Raw genomic sequence first — 21,790 nt, 5'->3', positions numbered from 1 at the left:
GCTGTGGCCCGCTTCCGTCTGCGCGGCCCGGGGCGCCTCCCGGGGGAGTAGGCGGCGGGGCGGAGCCTGCGGGGGGTGGGGCCGCCGCGTTGCTAGGGGCGGGGCCGGGGCGAGTTGGGTCCGAGCGCTTAAAGGGGCCGCGGCGCGGAGGCGCCCGCTGCGGGCGGAGCGCGGCTCTGCGGCCGCAGAGAGGGAAGCCGTGCGGGTGGGGAGCTGCGCGTGCCGCGGCCCTCCTTTCGGGGCGCCCTCGGCGCGAGTGGGGATGAGATACCCTTATGCTCGCTTTGAAGCCGGTTTGAGCAACCAAGTATTTACCTAGAGCATGCGAGTGCCATTTTGTAGCCCAATGATGAGGACAGCAAGTAATAATTCAGTCCATTCTCCTTGACTGTTCGAGTAAATTGAAAGCTGGGTTGCATCTCCTATGGATTCTTCCTTTTCTTACCTAATTAGCAGTTGCTAAGTCCATCCCAGCTTGAAAGCAGGGTGAGAGTGCTCAGAGTTTGAAGCAGTGCCTCTTAGGAGAGTTCTCCATTTGTTTTTATATAATTTATTTTTAAAGCTTTAAACTAGTTAGGTATTCCACCATTCTCGAGTGCTTTTTCCTTTAGGCCTAAGAATTCAAGCATAGGTACATTTGTGTGCAACACAGATTTTGGACTGTCAAGTCCCTGGGGAAGAATGTCTTCCTGTACCCCCAGTACCCATCTACTCTGCCCATTAGATTTTGTTCCTATCTTATAGCAGTGTAGGTCAGTTTACAGCTGAACAACAAAATTGCTACCAAAAATACAATTAAAATTATGCAAAAAGATAGCAAAATGCAGATATATTATATGGCTCTATTACAAATGTATTTGCTTCTTAGTTGAAATGCAGTAAATTAGAGCGCACCATTAACAATCTAAATGATTATTGCTACATTAAAAAAAGTTCAGCTCAGCAAATACAAGCTATCATTTTCAGTATCTGTAGGATTTTTTTGTTAACAAAAATACTTTTTTAAGCAAGCCCTCAACCACTGGCAGGTATCATCACTGGCACACACTGGACACCCATGCCGCAGTACTGCGGTGCAGCTTTCTAATACAAAGGTAATCAGCCCTCCAGTGCTCGACAGCCCTAGCACCTACACGCATCTACTTCTTCAAAGCGGATATACAGTCCTGCTTCTTTAGAGCCCAGCACAGTCAAAAGCTGCCATTACTAGTAGTGCTTGCTGCTTATGATGGTACATGATGAAACCAGAAGTTTGGTTACCTCTGCTTTTACCACACAAAATTTTGACCATATGATCTCATCTTTGTTTCTAGTGAATTTTAGTCTTTCAGCATTGAACATCCCCTCATAAAGTTGCATTTGGCAGGGATTTACCAAAAGCTCTGGAAACAAGCACTATTCAATGGAAGGTCAAGTCAAGAGTCACATAGGAATGTGTGTGTCATGATTGGTATCTAATCCTACCTCTATATTCCCTTGAAATCTCAAGCACAAGCAGGAAACAGCAACTAAATATTAAGATATCTTAATTAAAATAAAAATACATATAGAAATGGGTTACACTAACACATTTAACATTCTAACAGATACAGCTTGAAATAGCAGCTTCAATTATCTCACATTTGCAAGTTTACAGTTGGTTTACGTTGCTTCTAAAACAAAAAGAACAACACTGAAAATTCAATTTAACATGAATTGTTACCATTTATTGTGATAAACTAACAATGAATAGAATTGGTTCAAAAAACAGGACATCCCATTCTGAATGTTCTGTTTCAGTAGGCAGAGATTAGACATTCAAATGCTTTATCGCTCTCATCAGTTTTACTCTGTAGAAACCAAAACTCATTTGTCTCATCTTCTCCGCTCATCCAGCTACTAGGACTGTCAAGGCCAGCTCCTGCCAATTTGCCTCAATGCCAGCCTTTTAATGTTCTTGGTGCAAAAAATGTACTCTGAGAGAGGAGTGGAAGACTACATTAAGTCAGGTGAAAGCAGCAGCATGAAATTTTATTCATACATATGAGCTGATCACCTTAGCCACCCTTTTAAGTTAGTGGAAAGGAATGTGCTTCAAGTGCATGACATCTCACATCCTAGAGATGTTTCCTTCAGGAGATGATTCATGTTTCAGAGTACCTGCTACAGAGAAACTAGAAAGAAGAGCTCAGATGTAGATATTTGAAGTGTGGAGGAAATAGTTTCCACTTAATAGGCCAAGTATTTTAAACAAACAATTCAAATAGTATTGAAGATCTTTATTTCTAAGTGTTCACATATACACACTCCTTCCTCAACACCCTCACATTTCCAGGTTTAAATTCTAAGTATGAAATTAAATAACAGAAACATGTGCTTGACAGTGGCATAGACATGAGAGAAACATACAGTTAGGGAGCCATTTGGGGAGTTTTTGGTGAAAAGTGACTGTTATCCATAGCAGTCATTGTGAACATTTTTCTGACTCCATTTTGAGCATTGAATCATTCTGCATTTCTCTCATTAGAGCAAGCAGACTTTGGGAAAAAAATGTATCCATGTTTCTACAGAATCACACAGGTCAGCAGATAAAAATGAAACTTTATTCTTCCATAATTAGCAGTGGTGGAAAATCCATCACACTGGAAAGACAGACTGTGCGTGTAACAATGGTTACATATTAAATCATTTTTTCTAAACCTTTCTCTTTCAGGTTGTGTGTTCTGCTCCAGGAGTCAGTTATGAGACATGAAAAAAAGCAAGCAAAACATTAATTTATTAACATTTTAATAAAACTCACTGTATTATTTGCATGCTCAAAATATTCGTGAAAATAAAGTAAAAAAAAATATTTAGTGTTCCTGAAAGTCTTATGGAAAATGTTTATTAAAAAAGCAGTTACCTTTGTTCTTTCTTTTGAACCCAAACATGCCTCAACATTATGTTCAGCCATAAGTGTATCCTTATTATCACTGTACAAATAATCACACTGAATTTCTATAGTGCTAAAAAATGACATAAAACAGGCACCCCCCAAATTATACGATAGGCAGCCAGATAACTAATCAAGAAGAGATCATGTTGTACATACTGAAGAATAAACAGCATTTTCAAATGCTAACAAAGTATCCAATTTTTTGGCATATCTCTTCCATTTAAAACTCTTGAGTAGGAGGACAAATTGATTTCTACAGAAGAATTCCTTTGATTCACTAGAGAGAATTCATACCCCATACATAATATTGATCTACTGGATTTCTGTAAAGCTGACATGACAGAGACAACAGGGACAACTATACATACGAACTGCATGATAAGAATAATAATTTAAAATATGTCATACTGCAAATATACAAAGACGACCTGATTTCATTGAAAACATTTATTTCCTGCTATATACTAGCTCATCTAGCAAGATCCCAGCTCTTTAATACTTCATGACTGAGTAGCTAAGTGTTTTCTGTATCAGATGAGTACCAGACTATGCCTACAAAGCCTTCAAAACTGGCAACTTGTACTGAAGAGTGCATCTATTTCACCATGTTTGAGATTTTTATGTTGGTACTGACTGAACTATGATGGTTTTCAGAAGTTGCTAGTCACACTGGTGCAGCATTCTGCTGGAACAGTATGAGTATTTCTCAAAGAGCATGTTTATACCCTACAAAGGCATTCTGAAACTAGTTTCTGAAAATTTTGTTCCAGAAACCAGAAGAAACAAACAGTTGCATCAACTCAGTACCCTGTATAAACTAATTAGTCCTGCTGAGAAATAGGGTTTATTAGCATGAGTAAAGCACTGAATTAATACAAATGCATACTTCTAGTACCACAGCTAGAGTAAGTATGGTACCATACTGTGCCATTTAGTCATACCAAGTCATTTAAAGCCAAATCTGCACCACACTGCTACAGTGTTGCTGGTTAGAGTTAGTTAGTCTGGGAAAAGAATTACATTAAAGTAGTTGTACTACTTGTAGTACCCAGACTAGGTCCGTAAGAGGATGTTTGGGTAGCTGTGCAGTATTGCACTGTACTCTGCAGATGCATTTGGTTCTTGACACAACGCTCATTCCCCCAAATTAAAAAGTAGAGTACTGTAGGTTCAAAACACAGTGCAGATGTAGACCATTTACATGATGGTCAGATGGTAAGGTCACGTGACATGCTGTTCTATGGCAGGCATTTCCCCAACATTTTACATGGTTCCACACATAGATGAGTTGTATATGAAGAACATCCCAAAATCTCCTATACAATAATCATTGGACAGATTAGGAAAGCTGAAATTACTACATCGACCAATTTCTTCCTGTGGGGAAAAACAAACACACAGAGGAATATGAAAAGAGAGGTAAAGTTCCTCAGTTTTCACATTCAATAACAATCTTCCAATCTTAAAAACAAATAAAAGTTTCAAAAAAGAGAGATACAGACGTGAATGAATCAGTAATGTAAATATTAGCACAAGACAAACAGCTCTGGACAGTCAGAGTTTAAACCTGCATCAAAGTGCTTTTAAAAACTGTATAAATGGGTAACATCTCTGAATCTTCCCACATCACAGTGTGATCAGTTACACATTATGCTACATGAGGCTGCCTGTCAGAACAGAAAACAGGCAAGTCCTCTATCACATTGCCCTTCTTTCTCTTCCTTTTGCTGTGTGCTAGTCTCTCTCTTTTAATCTAGCACTATTTTTTCTACGTGAGGATACCTTAGCAGTACACAGGATGACAAGCCTTTCATGGTCACTGTTCTCATTTACACCTGTACAAATCTCACACTCCAAAGGGTGGAGCCAGAAGCAAGAACAAGGGCACAATTCAGATTACAAGTGCAGACTGGTATGCTAGAGAGAATCTGTTCTTCCAGAATATCATTGGCTCTGCAGCACTGGCAGTAGAAAGCAGTAATAAAACTGAAGTGGACAGACATTCTTCATACCTGAAGAGATCAGATTTTAAACAGAAAAGTTTACTTTTGTTTTCAGAATCACTGTGATATAAAACTGCCTTTTGATATTCTTCCTGCTACTAAAAACATCAGGGGAAGATTTCAAACTACAAATACTGCTATTTATTCACAACTGTGAAATTCCATCTGCATTACTTTGATGTAACTACAGACATGTTTTAAGGGACTTTAAAAGCAGTTTAAAAGCAAAAATGGAAAGATCTCTTGAACTCCAGCTGCAATGTTAGAATCTGTAAGAGCATACAAGTTTGCCTTTTTGTTATTGTTATAACTTTTCAGAAATACTGATTGAATCCCTTACATGGTCAAAAGTAGCCATGTTACATTAATAATAAACAGCATGCACTGACAACCTGAAAATAATCATCAGGCTTCGCCTTTCTTTTGCAATTGTTCCAGTTTTCTTCTTAAGAGACTGTAGTTTTCCTTGGTCCCCGGTGCCATAGGATCAAGCTTCAGAGAGACTTCATAGTGCTTCTTTGCTAAGTCAAGATTTCCCCAGCGATGATAAAGCACAGCTGGAACATCAATGAGGAGTTTCATTAGCAATATTGTTGAATAATGTGCAATCTTGCCAATCACTTGGAAAACAACATTAACGCATTTGTTTCCACTGAGGGTCTCTTTTGCTGGCTGGTGGCACAGTAGCTGCTTGTTCTCTTGCCAAATGCAGGAGCAAAGCCTGGAAGCAGAACTGGCATGGGAATGATGAAGGAATGAATTACATTGTAGCCACAAATGGCAGTTCTTATCTGGTGAGCTCATAGCGGGTTACAAGCAGAGCATAAATGAACCAATTTGCAGTCACTGAAGTGCAGCTACCTCTGGGCTGGATTGTGCAGCCCTCTTGATCTGTCATTTCATGTGACAGCTTTTCTGGTTTAGTGCCCTGTTCTCTGCTGGCAGTTTTTCTAGAAAGTAAAACAGAAATCTGCCCAGCAGGAAGAAGTCTAAAAAGATTGCTTTTTCTTTTTAAAACACAATGGATATGAAGCAAACAAACAATGCAGCTGATAAAGAGATAGAAAGGCTCTTACCCAGATTACCATGATAACTGGCAGCATTTGGATTGGCTTTAATTGCCTTGAGGAATAAAGCTTCAGATTCCTGAATAATTTAGAAGAACAAGTCAACAGGACAGACTGCTCTTGTACATAAAATAATACAAGATGTACCCAAATTTATAACTAAGATGACAACAAAATCCCAAAATACTATGCCATATCTATATGATATCACAATATACATACTGTAAGCCTGCCTGATCCTGTGGCTCAGGTGGCTTCAGCCTCCAGAAAACAGTGATATTGGTACAAATATGCACCACATTTTCACATTTTCTCACATAGCTATAATACTTTCAAATATTACATGCTGAAGTTTTCTCTACTTATTCAATCAAGATAAGCATAATATAATTCAATATCTGAGCAAAATGCTTTAGAATTTTTTGACACCCTTCCCTTCAAAACAATTTTTTACCATTAAAAATGGGAGCTTTCCAGTAAAGCTATCTAAGCCAGCTTGGACATAGCTGTTAATGAAGAACAGTGAGTGCCTGTTATTTAAAAATCAAACCAACTGAAATATTCCTTGTATTTCTCATGAGCTATATATCCCATATTCCCACTCTTAGGACTTTTGATGCTTGAGTACTTTTTGGAAAAGTTGAACTCCCTCACCAAATATTCAGCAGTACAATTTACTGCTAAAAGTACCAATTCAAACACTTACTTTCCCAGCCTAGCTGCCGATACAAGACTTTGCTTCCAGAACATTCTTCCTGCAGCAGTTTAGAAAGATACAAAAGAAACTCCAACAGAAACAGACCATGTTTACTAGCCTACGTGCAAGTGTAGATATTTTAGAAAGGTAATTTTACGTAGTTTCTATGCTATGCTGTGTTTTAGGGAAAGTTGCACATTTATTTTCAGTGCAAATGACCTGAAGATTAAAATTACTTCAGTGTGGTAGGTTCCTGATCTAATGCACATACTTACTGTCTGAGATATGTCAGGAAAAGCCTTTCGAATTGTTCTGTGTCCACAAAACAAAATATAGGCTCCACTGAAAAAGAACAGCTGTCAGACAGATTTTTGGTTCTACACATTCTCATGTTGAGGATGAAATCAGACTCTAGTAGAGAGTCCCTCAGGTGACAAGAACAAGTTTTGATGTCAAGATTAACAACTTTGAGTGACAGAGTACCCAAGTATGTCCAATTTCAAACCAAGGCCCATGCTCCTTTCAAAGCATTGCTGAGGACAGCTGGGCCTGCCACTCTCAGGTCAAGACAGACTGATGCAGAAGGTGATGCTGGAAGAGATGCTCCAGCATTCTCATACCCGGACTACTGATGACTCTAGTTGCATTGGTCCCTATTGGGACCAATACTGTTTAATGTCTTCATTAAAGACTTGGAAGACAGAATGGTGTGTACTCTCAGCAGCTTCACAGATGACACCTGCTTGGAGAGAACAGTCAATATGCTGGAGAACAGGGCTGCTATTCAAAGGGACTTGGCCTTGCCAGAGAAAGGGGCTGGCAGGAATCTCATGAAATTCAACAAAAGTAAATGCAAAGTCCTGCATCTGGGATGAGATAGCCCATCCAGCAGGTGGTTGACTGTCTAGGAAGCAGCTCTGCAGAAAAAAATCTGGAAGGCTTGGTGGAGAACAAACTGAGTAAGAGTCAGCAGTGTGCCCTCACAGCAAAAAAAAGGCCAGCCACATCTTCGGCTGTATTACTAAGAGTGCAAGCCAGCAGATCCAGGTAAGTGAGCCTTCCCATCTGGTTGGCACTTATGAGACCGTATCTGGAATACTGTGTCCAGTTTTGGGCTCCCCAGTACAAGGCCATACTGGCGCAAGCCCAGCAGAGGGACATGGAGATGGTCACGGACTGGAGCAGATGACATAAAAGGAGAGGCTGAGAAAACTGAATCTCTTTACCCTTCAAAAAAGAAGGCAAAGGAGAGACTTATTGTTGTCTACAACTACCTGATCAGAGGATCAGCAGTAGAGAAATGAAAGAGAGAGAGAGAATGAAGCCAGGCTTTTCTCAGAGGTGCACAGTGACAGGATAAGACACAACAGACACACAGTGGTATGCAGGAAAAACTCCTTTTATCCAACTGTATTTTTTTTTTAAACACATTAGAGTGGTCCAGCACTGGAAGAAATTGCTCATGAAAGTTTCAGAATCTCCACCTTTGTAAGCATTTGAGACTCAACCGGAAACAGCTCTGAGCAAGCTGATCTGCACTTCAGGCAGTGAGTTGGGCAAGATGACATCTTGAAGTCCTTTGTAATCTAAATTATTCTATGATTCTAACTCAGTCACCTGAGAGATATCTAGAGACCTAACATTTGGCAAGTCTAAAAGTGCTGCAAGTTAATCATCTCTTTACATGCATCCATCCAAGATCCAAAATCAGGAGTGGACTGGCACCTGAAAGCGCGGAGTAGTCACAAGTTCCACAAAGTTCTGATTTTTCCATTCTGACATTGTAGTCTTAGTAAATCTCTGCTTTCTTCATTGTGAAGGTTATCAGCAATTAGAGTGAAAAATGTGCTATCCAGTTAATTCAGTCTTACGGCTAGCTGTTGCCACCTACACAAAGGAGGAGCAGCTAAGGTATGGACTCATCCCTCCACAGCTCAAGTATGATGGGCCAACATGCTCAATGCTTTCACCAAAAACTTAATGAAATATATGTTCAGAGTTGTCCCCCATTACCATACATCTTCAGCCACATATTGAAAACATTTTTACTGCCACTGCTTTGCTCAGCAGCTAATACAAGCATACTGCTTGATTAAAGGGTATTTAAGGTACATCACATTCATATTACTGTAGATATATGCAGTAAATACATATTTCAGTACAACCAGTAATATTTCAAACTGCTCTACCTTGCCAAATCTTTAAATTAAGTGTTGTTAGGAAATTTGCTCACTGTATATAAGTAAAGGCTTTAGGAAAGCACACTGCATTCCATCTGCTGCCCAGGCCACAGTGCAAAACTGAAGTCTGGCTTTATTCAATTACAAAAAGTGCTGAATAGTGCCAATTTTTTTGTATTTCATACAGAAAAAGCATAGATGTATATATAATAAAAAATAGCACATATATTTTCAAAGAACTGAAGATAGTTTGGTTCTTTGTTTACTGCAACAAGAACATGTATTTAAATAACAAATCTAGCTCGGTATAACAGATGTTAATTAAAAAGAAACAAAACAGTAACACTAAAACAGCTCACCCTTTATGAGCTGTTGTTTCTGGAACAATAAATCATTCATGAATAGATACAAACAGAAATCTTAAAGGCTTGAGGTTTTTTTTCAGTTACTTAGGAAAACTACCTCTGCTGAAAATCTTTTGATTTTGATTTTCTAAATCATTTGAAACTGAAAGAGAATATTGCTTACTTATTGCAAGGAAACCTCTCAGAGTAAATTCAATGTCTTTTAAAATAAAAGGTACTTTATGGCTACAAAGCCAATACAGTAACAATTTTTATACAGACACGTAACAAGTAACCTAATAAATTAAAATGCCTGAGGTTATAAAACACAGAGACAGCCTGGCAGCCATCTGGCAATTACTTCCACCATCTTGATGCTTTCCTTCTCCTCCCCTTAAACATACTCCATAAAAATCCTTGAAGAACCATCCGCTTCTCTCTGTCTTTACATATTGAGGGGATGGACGATAAATCTGCATCTCATGTGCTTTCTATCATCATTTACCATTTTATCAGCTAAAAAACTTTATGTTCCCTTTCTAGGCCATGCAAAATACAGCTGCTAAGGTCATTCTTTCCAACTGAGTGGTATCGGTCCATTTTCCAAATCCTTTGATTTACTCTTCCTATTCCAATCTATCAGTTTCAAGTTACTAGGTAAGTTTGCGTTTTGCCCTACAAAAATCCACCACTCCCCACTGAACATACAAGACTCCTGCTTGCTCCCTGCTTTCCCTGGGCTCCGATACTCCTTCCACTTTACTCAGGATCCTGACTTCATTTTCTCCCATCATCATTTACACTTTGTTTCCAATGCATTCCCCTGCAGCAAAATGACTTTCTAAAGGTGTCCATCAAAATCACTACATCCGTTTTTACTTTTAAAATCCTTTAAGACCAGCAGACTTCAAACCCTTGGAAAAAAGTTTTCTTGCCAATTTTCTACCTATTTTTTATACTTACTCCATTAGAAGTGTTCTTCGGCATGTCAGGCTGCATATTATTTTTGCTAAATCACTATCCAATCTCCCATTTTTTTCACATTCATGTCTCAAAGTAATCCTAGGAATTAACTCCTTCATAATCTTATTCCTTATGCATTCTGGATGTTAATTTTTCAGGAAGAGAAGACAAATAGAGTGCACAGAAAACCCAAAGAGTCAGTCTACAGAAACAGTAATGTGATGTCTTAACATCATCACCAACACAAATGAGCAAATGTTGTACTATCACAGGCCCCGGCTTCACATGTGGACAGGTCATCACTCCACAGTTGAACAGGACTGCGGAAATAAATTTAAGTCAACACCGTAATTGGTGGAAAAATGTATACTCTATTCTGAGAGTTTTAATGTCATAGAATCTTTTCACTTTGTGTATATACTAAGGATGTTCCTTCAATGCTGCTAACATTACCACATATCAAAAAGCCAGTTTAGTAAATGATGTTTTTCTGGGGAATACTAAAAACAACCTTGATTATTAAGTTGTCCTATCACTAACATATATCAGTGACTATGGAGTCAATTAAAACAACTAAATATATTAACTGTACATGATTTATTCTCTGTCAACTCGTACAACTCCTCTGGGAAAAAATACCTCTCTCATCCATTGCATTACATTTACTACTTGCAAATATAAGTAGTTAATGTCAAAGTACCACTTGCTGGCCGGTTCTTTGTTCTATGTATGGACTTCTTGTAATAACGTGGGATCACCCAAATACTGCCATCCTTGATCTGGGATTAGTGAGTCTGTAATATCTCTTATTGTAGCTGGTGTGTGAGGTAAAGAAGCTAGAATTAATTCCAGCTAATGGTAAACTTTGCTTTCTTTTCATACAAAAAGCATAAGAACTAGCACAAAACTGCACATCTAATTTTAGACCCTGATCCAAGGCCTTTAAATCAGATGAGGTTCACAATACAGGCAATGAAGCAAGATAAGACCCTAACTGCCCTCTAGTGAGTCTAAGAGTCTATTTCTCTCTACTGACCAGTGACCTACCCTGTTTAGGGCAGCTACATGCCTAATACAAGCACCTTAAGTTAAGCGAGATGAATCTAGGCTAGAATCACACAGCACTTCTGTGCCAGAAATGGACACTGAAACCTGATTATCTAACACACAGTTCACAATGGCTTCCTCAAACCATTTCTATAGAAACTCACGAAGAGGTTTTTTTTTTTACATAGATATATATACACACATACATACACAAACACACACCCCCCACACACGCGTAAGTATACACCTCCCCACACCCCCTCCACCCCCAAGACTCCTACCTTGTATTTCTGTGATTTCCCCAATACATTTGCCAAAGAAAACATAAGGGAATGATCATTAGGTATTAGTTCCAGGGCCTCTCTTCCAACTGCTTCTGCTTGAGCTAGATTTCCTAGGATCCCATACAGTGCAAAAAAGAGAAAGCATCTTTAACGCAGTTTATATTAGATATTTCTCATGCTGTACGCAAGCACATGTATCATATGAATTACATGCAGTTCTAACAAGAAAACAGCTAGCAGACACAAATGTAATGCCCTGCAGTACAAAATATTTAAAATAAAACCATACTTTTTGTCTTCCAAAGGTAACACTTTTGTAAAAACAACACAGTACAGACTAAAAAGTTAGAAATTTTGGTGTGTAACACAAACTTGCTTGCACAATGATGGCATTTCAAACAAGCAAGAGCAATTCAACTTATGGGCTTGATTTTAAGTGATGCTCTAAAACTATTGTGTCAGAAGGTATTCTACCTTTTATAGAAAGTTTCTTAGTAGTTAAAGAAGCAAAAGTTCTTTTATATTAAAAAAAAAAAGCTTTGAGTATTGCAAGACATTGAATTATTCATTAAAACATTCAAATGGACTCTTACCCGTATTATCAAGCAATATAATCATATTGTTCCAAGCCAAACTATGCTCTGGTTTCAGAACTGTAGCATTCCTCCATGCATTCAATGCATCTATATGGCGATTCAAATCTGCATACTAAAAAGAAAGAAAACACCAGAAATTTCACCCTCATTTGCTTTATGTTCCTATCATACGCTGAAGACAGTAAAGATGTATTATCCGTCTCATTTAATTCTAGTAGAATTTGTTTTTATAAGCAAAAATAAGACATGTAGAAAGAATACTAGAATAGTATGTAAGGTAGATTACTATATATTCATTTAATATTTTCCACTACTTTTCTCTGGGATCTAGGCTAGTTTTCAAATATATGTGTACCAGTGGTATGGGGAAGAAAACCAACATTCAGTTCAGAAATCTAAACAGGAGAGTAAGTAAATATTTAATATAAATATTTCCAAGAATCTAGACTGAATTTTTTTTGGCATAGTTCCACTACCTAGCAATTTGTTGAAACACACCAATAACTGTAAAATAGAAAAACTAATACTAAGAAGTTATTATTGATCTCTTGAACAAAAGAATATAATCTGTATTTTTGTTCATACATCTTTATATTTAAAAGTAGGAGTAACAAATTGGTGTGGCAAAGTTTCCTGGGAAAGTAATAGAAAAAGCTATAGAAAACATGAAACCACCCTCAACTGCAAATGAAACAAACAGGAATAACTGTCAGCATTTAGTAATAGAGCAGAACTATATACATACACAAATGTTACAGCTATCATTTATTCAAAACTACTTACCAGTCTTCCTAAATTATAGTAACAATCTGGATATTTTTTCCTATGTTTAATTGCTGTCCAGTAGCTTTGCTCTGCCTCTTCAAACCGTCTTAAACTGTTCTGTACTATCCCTAGATTCATCCATGCAGCAGCAAAATCAGGTCTAGGCAATTTGGAGGGGAAGAAAAAAAAAACGCAACAAAAGAACAGACAGACAAGACAACTGAGCATTTGGAACACAAGATCCTACTGTACCACTTCTGTTCAGTTGGTACAAAACACTGCTTAGCATTGTTCTAAACATACTGTATTTGTACAGCTAAGGACAGCAACTCCTCTGCTTCTTGGAGCTCATTTCTTTCTTTCAGGATATTTCCAAGGTTGTTCATGGCATGTACATATTTAGGATTCAACCTAAAATTTGAAATTTAAGAGATTATTATTTATAGGAAACATATTACTGTATGCAAATTATTAGGTCTGCAACATTGCAGAATATGCAAATGAAAATCTTTTTCTCCAAGTGAAACATTAAAGTGATTTTAGGATACTTCAGTAAAGCAATAAAAATCCTATTACCTTACAGCTTCTCTGTAATATTTGATTGCAGCACTTTGATTTCCTTTGTCAGCCAAGTTTTTGCCAACATTGTAGTGCACCTGAAAACACAGATCAACATTTTACCAGATGCCAGATATAGTCAGATATTCTACAGGGTCAAGTTGCTAAAAATTCTTACTCCAAATAGCAAGTATTTGTCTCATTCACTACTGTCTTATGTTAAAAGTATATACACACAATGAAGACAGCAAATCAAAATCTGAGGAATACATTAACAATTCAGGACACCTGTTCTAGCTAGTTAAAGAAAGATTATCTGCTTTCAGATACTATAAATGCGGTCACCACGCTTTCCACAAGACTATTCCTTATAGGGAAACCTCCTGCCTTTTTTTTCATTTGTCAGCTGAGTAAGAGAAAGGCTGATTCAATCAAACCAACCTTAGCAGAAGAAATACTACAGCAATTTAAATGTGATTAAACTTTGCTTTCACTATGGAATAAGCCTGAAGAAATTCAGTACAAACAGAAAAACCAAGCTCCACTTAAAAGAAACCCAGAAAACAAAACCCAACTGTTATGATCTTGGCTCAAGACTGCATCAAACATCATTTCTGAAATAAAAATAATGACTGTGGCAACATGTTGGAGATCTTGCCTACTAAAAAAAAAGAAATGTAGAAAGGAGGAAGGATCCAGCTCTTTGGTGTATAACTAGAGAGGAATAGGCACCATTTGAACTTATGGCAAGGACTAGACAAGAAATTCAGAATAAATCTGAGTTGGAAGACATCTCAAATACTACCTTAAGACTATTGCCAGATGACTACATTATCTAATCAAACAAAGATCCAAGTTTAGAAATATGACAGCAGTATTACAAGTACTTACTCACGAAAACAGACTTCTCAGCAACCGAATCAGAATTACTTCTTTAAATTACCTTATTCTTTCAAATCAATTTGCATACGCTTCAACCAAAACAAACACACACTACAATTTCTTTCATATTTTTAAAAATCCACACACAACTTTTTGAACCTAATTGCTGTAATATTTAATATGCTAGCTGGTTGAATTCCATCTCTATATGATTGTGTGCTGTCCAGAATGAGTGAAAAAATAGTTTCACTGGCTTTAGAGACACAACAAAGATGTGATAAGGCTTACTAAGCATATATAAAAGCAGGTATTCAGTTGCTTATAGCGAAGTACAGGCCAAGAAGCAACAGATGGCACATTTATATCAAGCATAGTAATTCCTAAAGACCACTTGACCTTGAAAAGAAAATAGAATAGCATTGTTTTTCCCAAGCATGATTAAAGTGATGCACCCTGAAAGATATTTCCTAGGACTCAATACTATTTTTATAGTTCTTCCAAAATTTTTTCAGCCTCTTACGGTATCATTCTTACCAAACTGGATTGCTCTAATCATATGTTGAAATTTACAGTCTTAAATGTATTGAGGGCAAACTAGGCTATCCAACTTTGTCGTATTTTCAGATAAAAGAAAAATCACAGCAAAATAGAAAAAGAGAAGATTTTACTCAATACTGCATATTAGCTGTTAAAATACTTGACTTCACATTTCAGTATCAAGATTAACCTGATTCAATTTCTTTCTCTAAGAAGTTGTTTTTCCAAAAGTCATGAGCATTCCCTAAGGAAGAAATCTGATTAAAGAATGTAGGAAAACTGTGTATATACAAACCACTTAGTCTCTCAAGTGCAAGTTTCAGCAGCCTTGTGTTAGGAAACCGTCACCACTCCACTTTCAGATTCTAATTTTTTCAGTTTCTCAGAACACAGAACTTTTACATTCATTTCTGGCCTAAATGCAGCAGAGAAAAGAGTATTTTTCTCATGCAAACAGAACTGCACAGACTGCAGAAACCTGATAGATATCAATTCTCTCAAATCAAAGCATCAAATTATACATTAACTGCATCTGCACCTTTTGTGAACTTAACTGAAAAGACAAACTATAGTGTATTAAAACTCATGGCAAATACCATTTAAAAAACCCCCTACAATTTATTAAAACAGGTATTTTTCTCTCAGTGGTACATTTCTTCTGTCCACAGGTATAGCTCCCATGTGAAAGAAAACAGTGTTTCTGTACAATACTCCTTAAAAAGAGTGCTCCTTGTCATATGTAGTTTTCCCTACAGTTAGTATACAGTTAGTATAGTGGTGAGAGAGGGATGGATCAGAAGAAAAACTAAACTAAGAAACCAAACCAACAGCTTCCTCTCCATAAATCACCAATGACAAAAACAGCTTTCACGCTGATTTACAATGGATATGCAGTGACAGCCTGTTTTTAAGGAAAGAGTCAGCAAAGGGTTCCTAGGCATACATAGCCACAGCCTTTTGAAAAGTGCAGATACCTTTTCTCTACATCCATTCCTCTCACCTCAATGGCCATTACACAGAGATGCCAAGACCAGTCTTATGCTCTACTCTGGGTGCTCCAAAACCCAGGGTTAAAATAATCTATGTTCTCTGCTAAACACAAAGCTGTATTTCTCCTGATCTCTCCTGTGGCCTCTGTCTACACAATATGGGGGCCAAGTACATTCTATAAACAGTGAGTAGGGAGAATCAGGCCTTTAAAAATGAGAGATTAGAGTGACATTTTAAAGTTGGTCTCTAGAGACATGACTCTTTTGCCTTTGACAGACATAGTGCATTCCAACCTGGAAGAGAAGATCTTTAAACATTCAAGAGCAGACATAGCATTTCATTATTAAATCAGTATAAAAGACAGATATTAACTGGAAATGACATATTGTGTTATGCCCGCATGCTCCTTTATCAATCTTAAACAGGTAATTACTTTAAAGTAATGGCTTTAAAAGGAATATTTCTTAAGGCTGCATAACACCACAGGATTCTCTACAACCAGAGCAATTAGGAAAAAGTAACAGAGTACAAATACTTTAGGATAGAATCTAGTTAACCTCAACAGGTATGCTTTATCTAAAGTTACCATAACCATGCCACCACAGACTAGCTAAAAAAAATGGCTCTGTGTACTTGTCTGTTTATGGTACATCAATGTGTCTAGGCTGTATATATTCCATGTTAGACAGACGGTGCTTGAACGATGTGTGTGCATATGTTTAAATGAGGAAGTTAGAAAAAAGAATGTATTTCCCTATCCCAAAACATTACTCTCAAACCATTTTTTTTCCAAAGCAGCATAGGAAGAAACTGAAATGTAGTATCATCTTCTAGGAAGTAACACCCCTTCAGTTGAAACACTACTATTATAATTTGTTTTATTCCCTCTTCCTGGCTGCTAATAATCACCTTTTCAGAAAAATATGAACATTTGCTGAAAAGGATGGAGGCAGAGCACAGATGTTAAAATTTCTGCACAAACATACAGGTACCTCTGTTCAATGCCAGCCTCTTACATCAAGTACTTTTCTCTTTCCTCTGCTATTGAAATTGTTTTCTAAATAATAACAAAAATTTGATTTGCCCATTTTGTTTGTGCAGTTAATGTTGTCTAAAAGTACTACCGTATGACTGCATCCATGTATGAGAAAATTTGACATCTAAAATGTTATCCATGTGACAAAAAAAAAGAAAAGAAACAGCCCATCTAACTGTAGTCTACAGCACTTAAAGTATCTTCTGTAGTAGATATTCCCCTTCTGATATATAGCAAAGAATTCTTTTATATAAAGGAATGCTCTCTAGATCAGCTTTATAGACTCTTTAAAAGTTGGTTGTAAATCTTGTAGAAACTTTGTGACAGAACAAAACCTTCAAATAAGGTACAGAAGGAAGTCTTACAAACTCTGTTGTATATTTACCAGTATTACCATAGCTTGTATTTGACAAACTTGTATGTATAATCACATTTCGCATGAAGCATGAAATACAAAGCTCCCACCTGCTATATCTCAAGGCAGATTGGTTACTAACACCTTCTATTGGAAGTATCATAAAAACTTCCCCATTTGTTATTGTAAAAGAGTTTTACTGAAATGGCTTTATTTTCTTATGTTTATTAACTGCTATCCTGTAAAGAAAAGCCATCAGTAAGGAAGAAGTACAGATTATGTACAGAATATCAGTAATTTACAATAATTTAAATTCAGTTACTGCGAATCTAGGAAAAGAAAAAGACACTTAATATATTAATGATGATATTACAAATTTTATTCAGATAATCAACAAGAGACAGTTACCAGAAATAAGAACTCTCTCTAAATTCTTTACAGCCCCTATAGCTTTGCTAAAAGCCAAGAAATAACTTGGCATTTCTAACAGTGGCTAATTTCATGACAAAAAAAAGCCGTTAAGATGAATATTCTCAGGAATAATCTTCAAAAGGAATAACGAGCAGCTACCTTGGAAGGCAAGCAGTAATACAGCAATATCCAGAAACAGTGAAGAGCAGCAGTTCAAACCTCAAGGGCGATTTCTCATGTAACTTCAGGTATCCACACCTGAGCTAGTTGTCTAGACTTCTTTTAAAATCAGCAGAGAAGAAACCACACTGATCTACGATGCAGTCCTTCTGGCCTCTGTCAGGCATGTACCTCACGATGATTATGAATCATGTGCTAAAGAGGGCTGTTTCTCCTCCCTAGTTATAAAGGGAGTCTGACTTGCTCAGATGTAGGTACCTACAGTTAAGAAGGTAAAGCCCATCCCAATAGTCTAACACTGTGAAAACACTACCTGAGTGTAGTCATATTTTACTGTAGCCTGTAATTAGATATTCCAGTACTTTAACAAGCACTCTAGGAATAACTTGTAACACATTGACATCAATGAGAAGACTCCCAATCAGATCCCGTGGGTCCTTTCTGAGCCATAGGACTAGATTATTCCAGACTTACAAATACTTGTAGCAGAAAATCAACGTATCAAAAGACAACAGTCTCCATAACTTATTATTTAAATTCCGTATTTTGGTCTGCATCGACCTCCCACTGGAATAAATGGGACAATGAAAGATCCTATGGAATCATTTTTAAAGAAAGTCTACAATTTCAACACAAAAACAGATCATTATACCTAATTCTAATTTTTAAATTTGTATTTGTAAAAATTGAATAAATAAAGCTGAGTCTGTAAAGAAAAATGAGACTGGCTCTCACACACAGACTTGGTTATGATCTTGCCTAGCAGAATTCTCTACCACTGCAATTTCAAATTTTGTACTCCTCAAGCAAAACTGGAATTGGAGCCTATAAAGACTCCATGTTCACATCACCACGCTCTCCCTTTGCACAAGCTGTCATTACCAGCAGTACAGCTCAGGCATGTCTGCACGACCCAATGTTGACAAACACAAGCTCATTTTTCCTGTACATTTGCTGGCTTTAAATCAGCTGCATTAATTCAGTAGCTTGCACACAGCTTATCGGCTCAAACACAGCACTGTGCTAACACAACTACACAGCTTCCCAGTCAGACGTGGCTCTTGTCCAAGTAGATTGGAGCATGGGCAAAGAGAGCATGGATCTGTCTAAAGCACCCTTACCATGGCAGATGGATGGAGCTACACATAAAGGAACAGACTGCATTTGCTCCATTTATAGAATGCATTTGTTATCCAGAATACAAGATATACGGAGGTCATCACTATAAAGATGCCACTGCCACACAGTAAAATACAACAGTTGTTTTCTATGTACTGAAATCTGAGATTAATGGAAGATAGCACTGGCCAAATACATTGGCCAAAACTACTTTTTGGAGTTCACTGCTGCATATTTGAATTCAGGCAGATGCTAAGTTCATTGTTCTGTTTGGAAAATATAGCATTCACAGGCTTCAATTTAAACTCTGTATCTTGATTAATATTTTCTAGGTACCATTCTAGAATTCAGAGTTTTTTAAAATTTTTATTTTTTAAAATACCAGTATTTTTATTCACAATTTGAGCCTTCTTATTCCCAGGCTCTTACCAGACAGTCTCTGCTAAAATTCAGACATCATGAGAGGTCTGTGGTAGGCTCCAACAGATCCCAGTCTCAGCTATCAAAGGACCACTGTAGAATTCACCTACCTGCAGGTGAGGTTCAGTCTTCTATGCCAAACACTGGTGTTCAGCTCAGTAACACATTCCATCTAGCCCACCTCCTGCTTACTTCCTCACTAAACCTTGCATGGAATATTGCAATTTCCCTCAGTGCACAGGACGCTAGCCCAATCATCTGCTGTAAAAGAGCAGGAGTGGGAGCAAAGATTTTACTCTCAGATTTTGCAATTACACTGATGATATGACTCTTTCTCCCTTAGCTGTGCTGGCTACACATGCCACTGAAAGGTATACAAAAAGGATTATAACAATGGAGCAAAAGAATTATCCAGGTGAATACACTACTATAACTTGATTTTGACTTTTTTTGTAATACACTGCAATTATGTAAGCAATTGTTTTAGTATATTGTACTAGCAGAACATCTAATTTGAGTAAATGCCACTGCTGAAGTGTGTTTTCCCCACCAACCTCCAAGTTCTGAATTACAGTATTGTAATTTGAACTGCATGGTATTTTGACTATGTTGCCACTGTAATTTAGGTTTGACATGTTTATGTCATATTCTTGCACCAACCAAGACTGTGAATTACACTGTACCACAACACACTAACTATGCAGAACACCACCTCCAAAATCAGAAACAATTAAAGAAATAAGACTAGATGTCCACATGACTGGCTTACTTTTGCATTAAGAGGGCACACAGACAGTGCACTCCTGAAAAGCTGTTCTTCTGACCTCCACTGACTGCTGCGGAGAGCACTGCGCATGACATTTATCAGTAAGATTCCAAGTACTGCGGCAGCAAGAATTTTCTTAAGAAAAGAGAGACAAGTCAAGAATCAAACCAAAATCCACCAGCATAGTAACTGTTAAATTGAAGCACTTCATCAACTGTATAGACTGCTTTGATGGTACCTTTTTCTTGGCTTTCTTAGACAAGAGACTAAATCCATACGTAAACAGAATACAATATCCAATGCTGGGGAGGTAGATGACTCTCTCTGCAACAACAAAGCCTACTCGGAAGAAGATGTTACTTGCAGGAAGAAAAGGAATAATAAGAAATCCAAGTCCCAGCGTAAGTATTCTGCAAACAAGAAGCAGATTCTCAAATTAACCATAAATCTTACCAAAAGTACTTTTCCATTTACATATAAACTTTATTTAGAAATTGTAAAAAGCTGTTTGTACAGAACAGGGCATTCCAAGATAGCTTCTAGGAGCTAGATTAAAAAAAGAATAAATTTTAACGAGTCTTAATGAAGTTTTGACTCTTCAATTCCACTGGCACCTTTGAAATTCTAGCAAGAATTCCCAGGAAAGCAGTGTTCATACTTCCCCACCAGAAAATAATTAATCTTTAATGATATAATTACCATTTAAAATATACAGACAAGAAAAGTAATGGCAAAAGCTACCTTTCTAATAATACAGGGAAAACAAAAATATATCACTGTTAAAGAGTTAACTTAGGTACACTTCCTACAGAGAGAGTTTTCTTTCCTAACAAAGACATCAAACATTACAATAGTATACATCGTACATAACAACCTGAAAGTCATAAAGGCTCTTTCTACAGCCACTGGAGACAGGCACTTCTTGAACCTTGTTCTAGGTATCTCTGTTAGGATGAATAACCCTCAGCAAGGTTATTCTCTACGGTCCATTGATGACTGAGACTACATACCTAACTTTCAGATAGCTAACCTTAGGGAATACGAACCTCATATCTGTGTTAGGTGTTGCTATAAAAGCTATAGACTACCCTGGCAGTTTTCTGCTCTGATTTATTTCAAATAAAACTCTGCACTGTAATTTAGATATGTCCTATTTCACTTCCCCCATCCTCAAGTGTCCTGGGCCTTCACTTTACTTTCTCTATTAACTTGTTAGTATAAAACTGCTAAGCAACATCGGCTTATTGAATTTGTTCATGCTAGAAAGTATGATATCATTTTTAAGAAGAATTTCACCTCTCCCCAAAAGATACTATCTGTGCAAATTAATATGGAAAAAGTGGAAAGAAAGGCAGGTAAGATATTAGCATTTAACAGATGGTCAGCATTTCTACCTTTTTTCAAGGCAACTTTCCTCTCTCTTACATTACTACAAGAGAAGAATAAAGGACAACATGTAAGAAAAAGGGGTAACAACACACATTGCTCACATTCCATTCTGACCACAAATTACTTTTTACCACCTACAGTGTTAAGGATCTCAAAATGGTATTTTAAGAGAAAAATAAAGCAACTATTCATACCTCCCCCTCCAAGTATACTTCCCACTAGTCAGTGTTCAGTGATAAGCCCAAATTGGGATAAAACTGTCATGACAACTATAAATATTTATCTGA

At 37.3% G+C, this 21,790-nt stretch overlaps 1 protein-coding gene across 3 annotated transcripts in view; it reads right to left on the bottom strand.

Annotated features, from left to right (window-relative positions):
* Positions 1-2,243: 2,243 nt before the first annotated feature.
* Positions 2,244-21,790, bottom strand: part of TMTC4 (transmembrane O-mannosyltransferase targeting cadherins 4) — a 51,667-nt gene continuing 32,120 nt past the window's right edge. For 2 of the 3 annotated variants that reach the window (XM_062566812.1, XM_062566810.1), the window contains exons 10-18: positions 20,353-20,524; positions 20,118-20,249; positions 13,437-13,516; positions 13,164-13,271; positions 12,879-13,020; positions 12,093-12,207; positions 11,497-11,609; positions 5,994-6,063; positions 2,244-5,474 (exon numbers count right to left, since the gene is read on the bottom strand). In XM_062566812.1, the coding sequence (XP_062422796.1) occupies positions 5,323-5,474; positions 5,994-6,063; positions 11,497-11,609; positions 12,093-12,207; positions 12,879-13,020; positions 13,164-13,271; positions 13,437-13,516; positions 20,118-20,249; positions 20,353-20,524 (1,084 nt within the window). In that variant the 3' untranslated portion in view covers positions 2,244-5,322. The remainder of the gene's footprint in view (positions 5,475-5,993; positions 6,064-11,496; positions 11,610-12,092; positions 12,208-12,878; positions 13,021-13,163; positions 13,272-13,436; positions 13,517-20,117; positions 20,250-20,352; positions 20,525-21,790) is intronic. The other variant, XM_062566811.1, reaches the window with a different exon arrangement.

The sequence above is a fragment of the Rhea pennata genome, chromosome 1 (assembly GCF_028389875.1).
Source record: "Rhea pennata isolate bPtePen1 chromosome 1, bPtePen1.pri, whole genome shotgun sequence".
Taxonomy (NCBI): Eukaryota; Metazoa; Chordata; class Aves; order Rheiformes; family Rheidae; genus Rhea; species Rhea pennata.
Note: the sequence above shows the minus strand (reverse complement) of the source record. Positions and strands in the feature narration are given on the sequence as shown.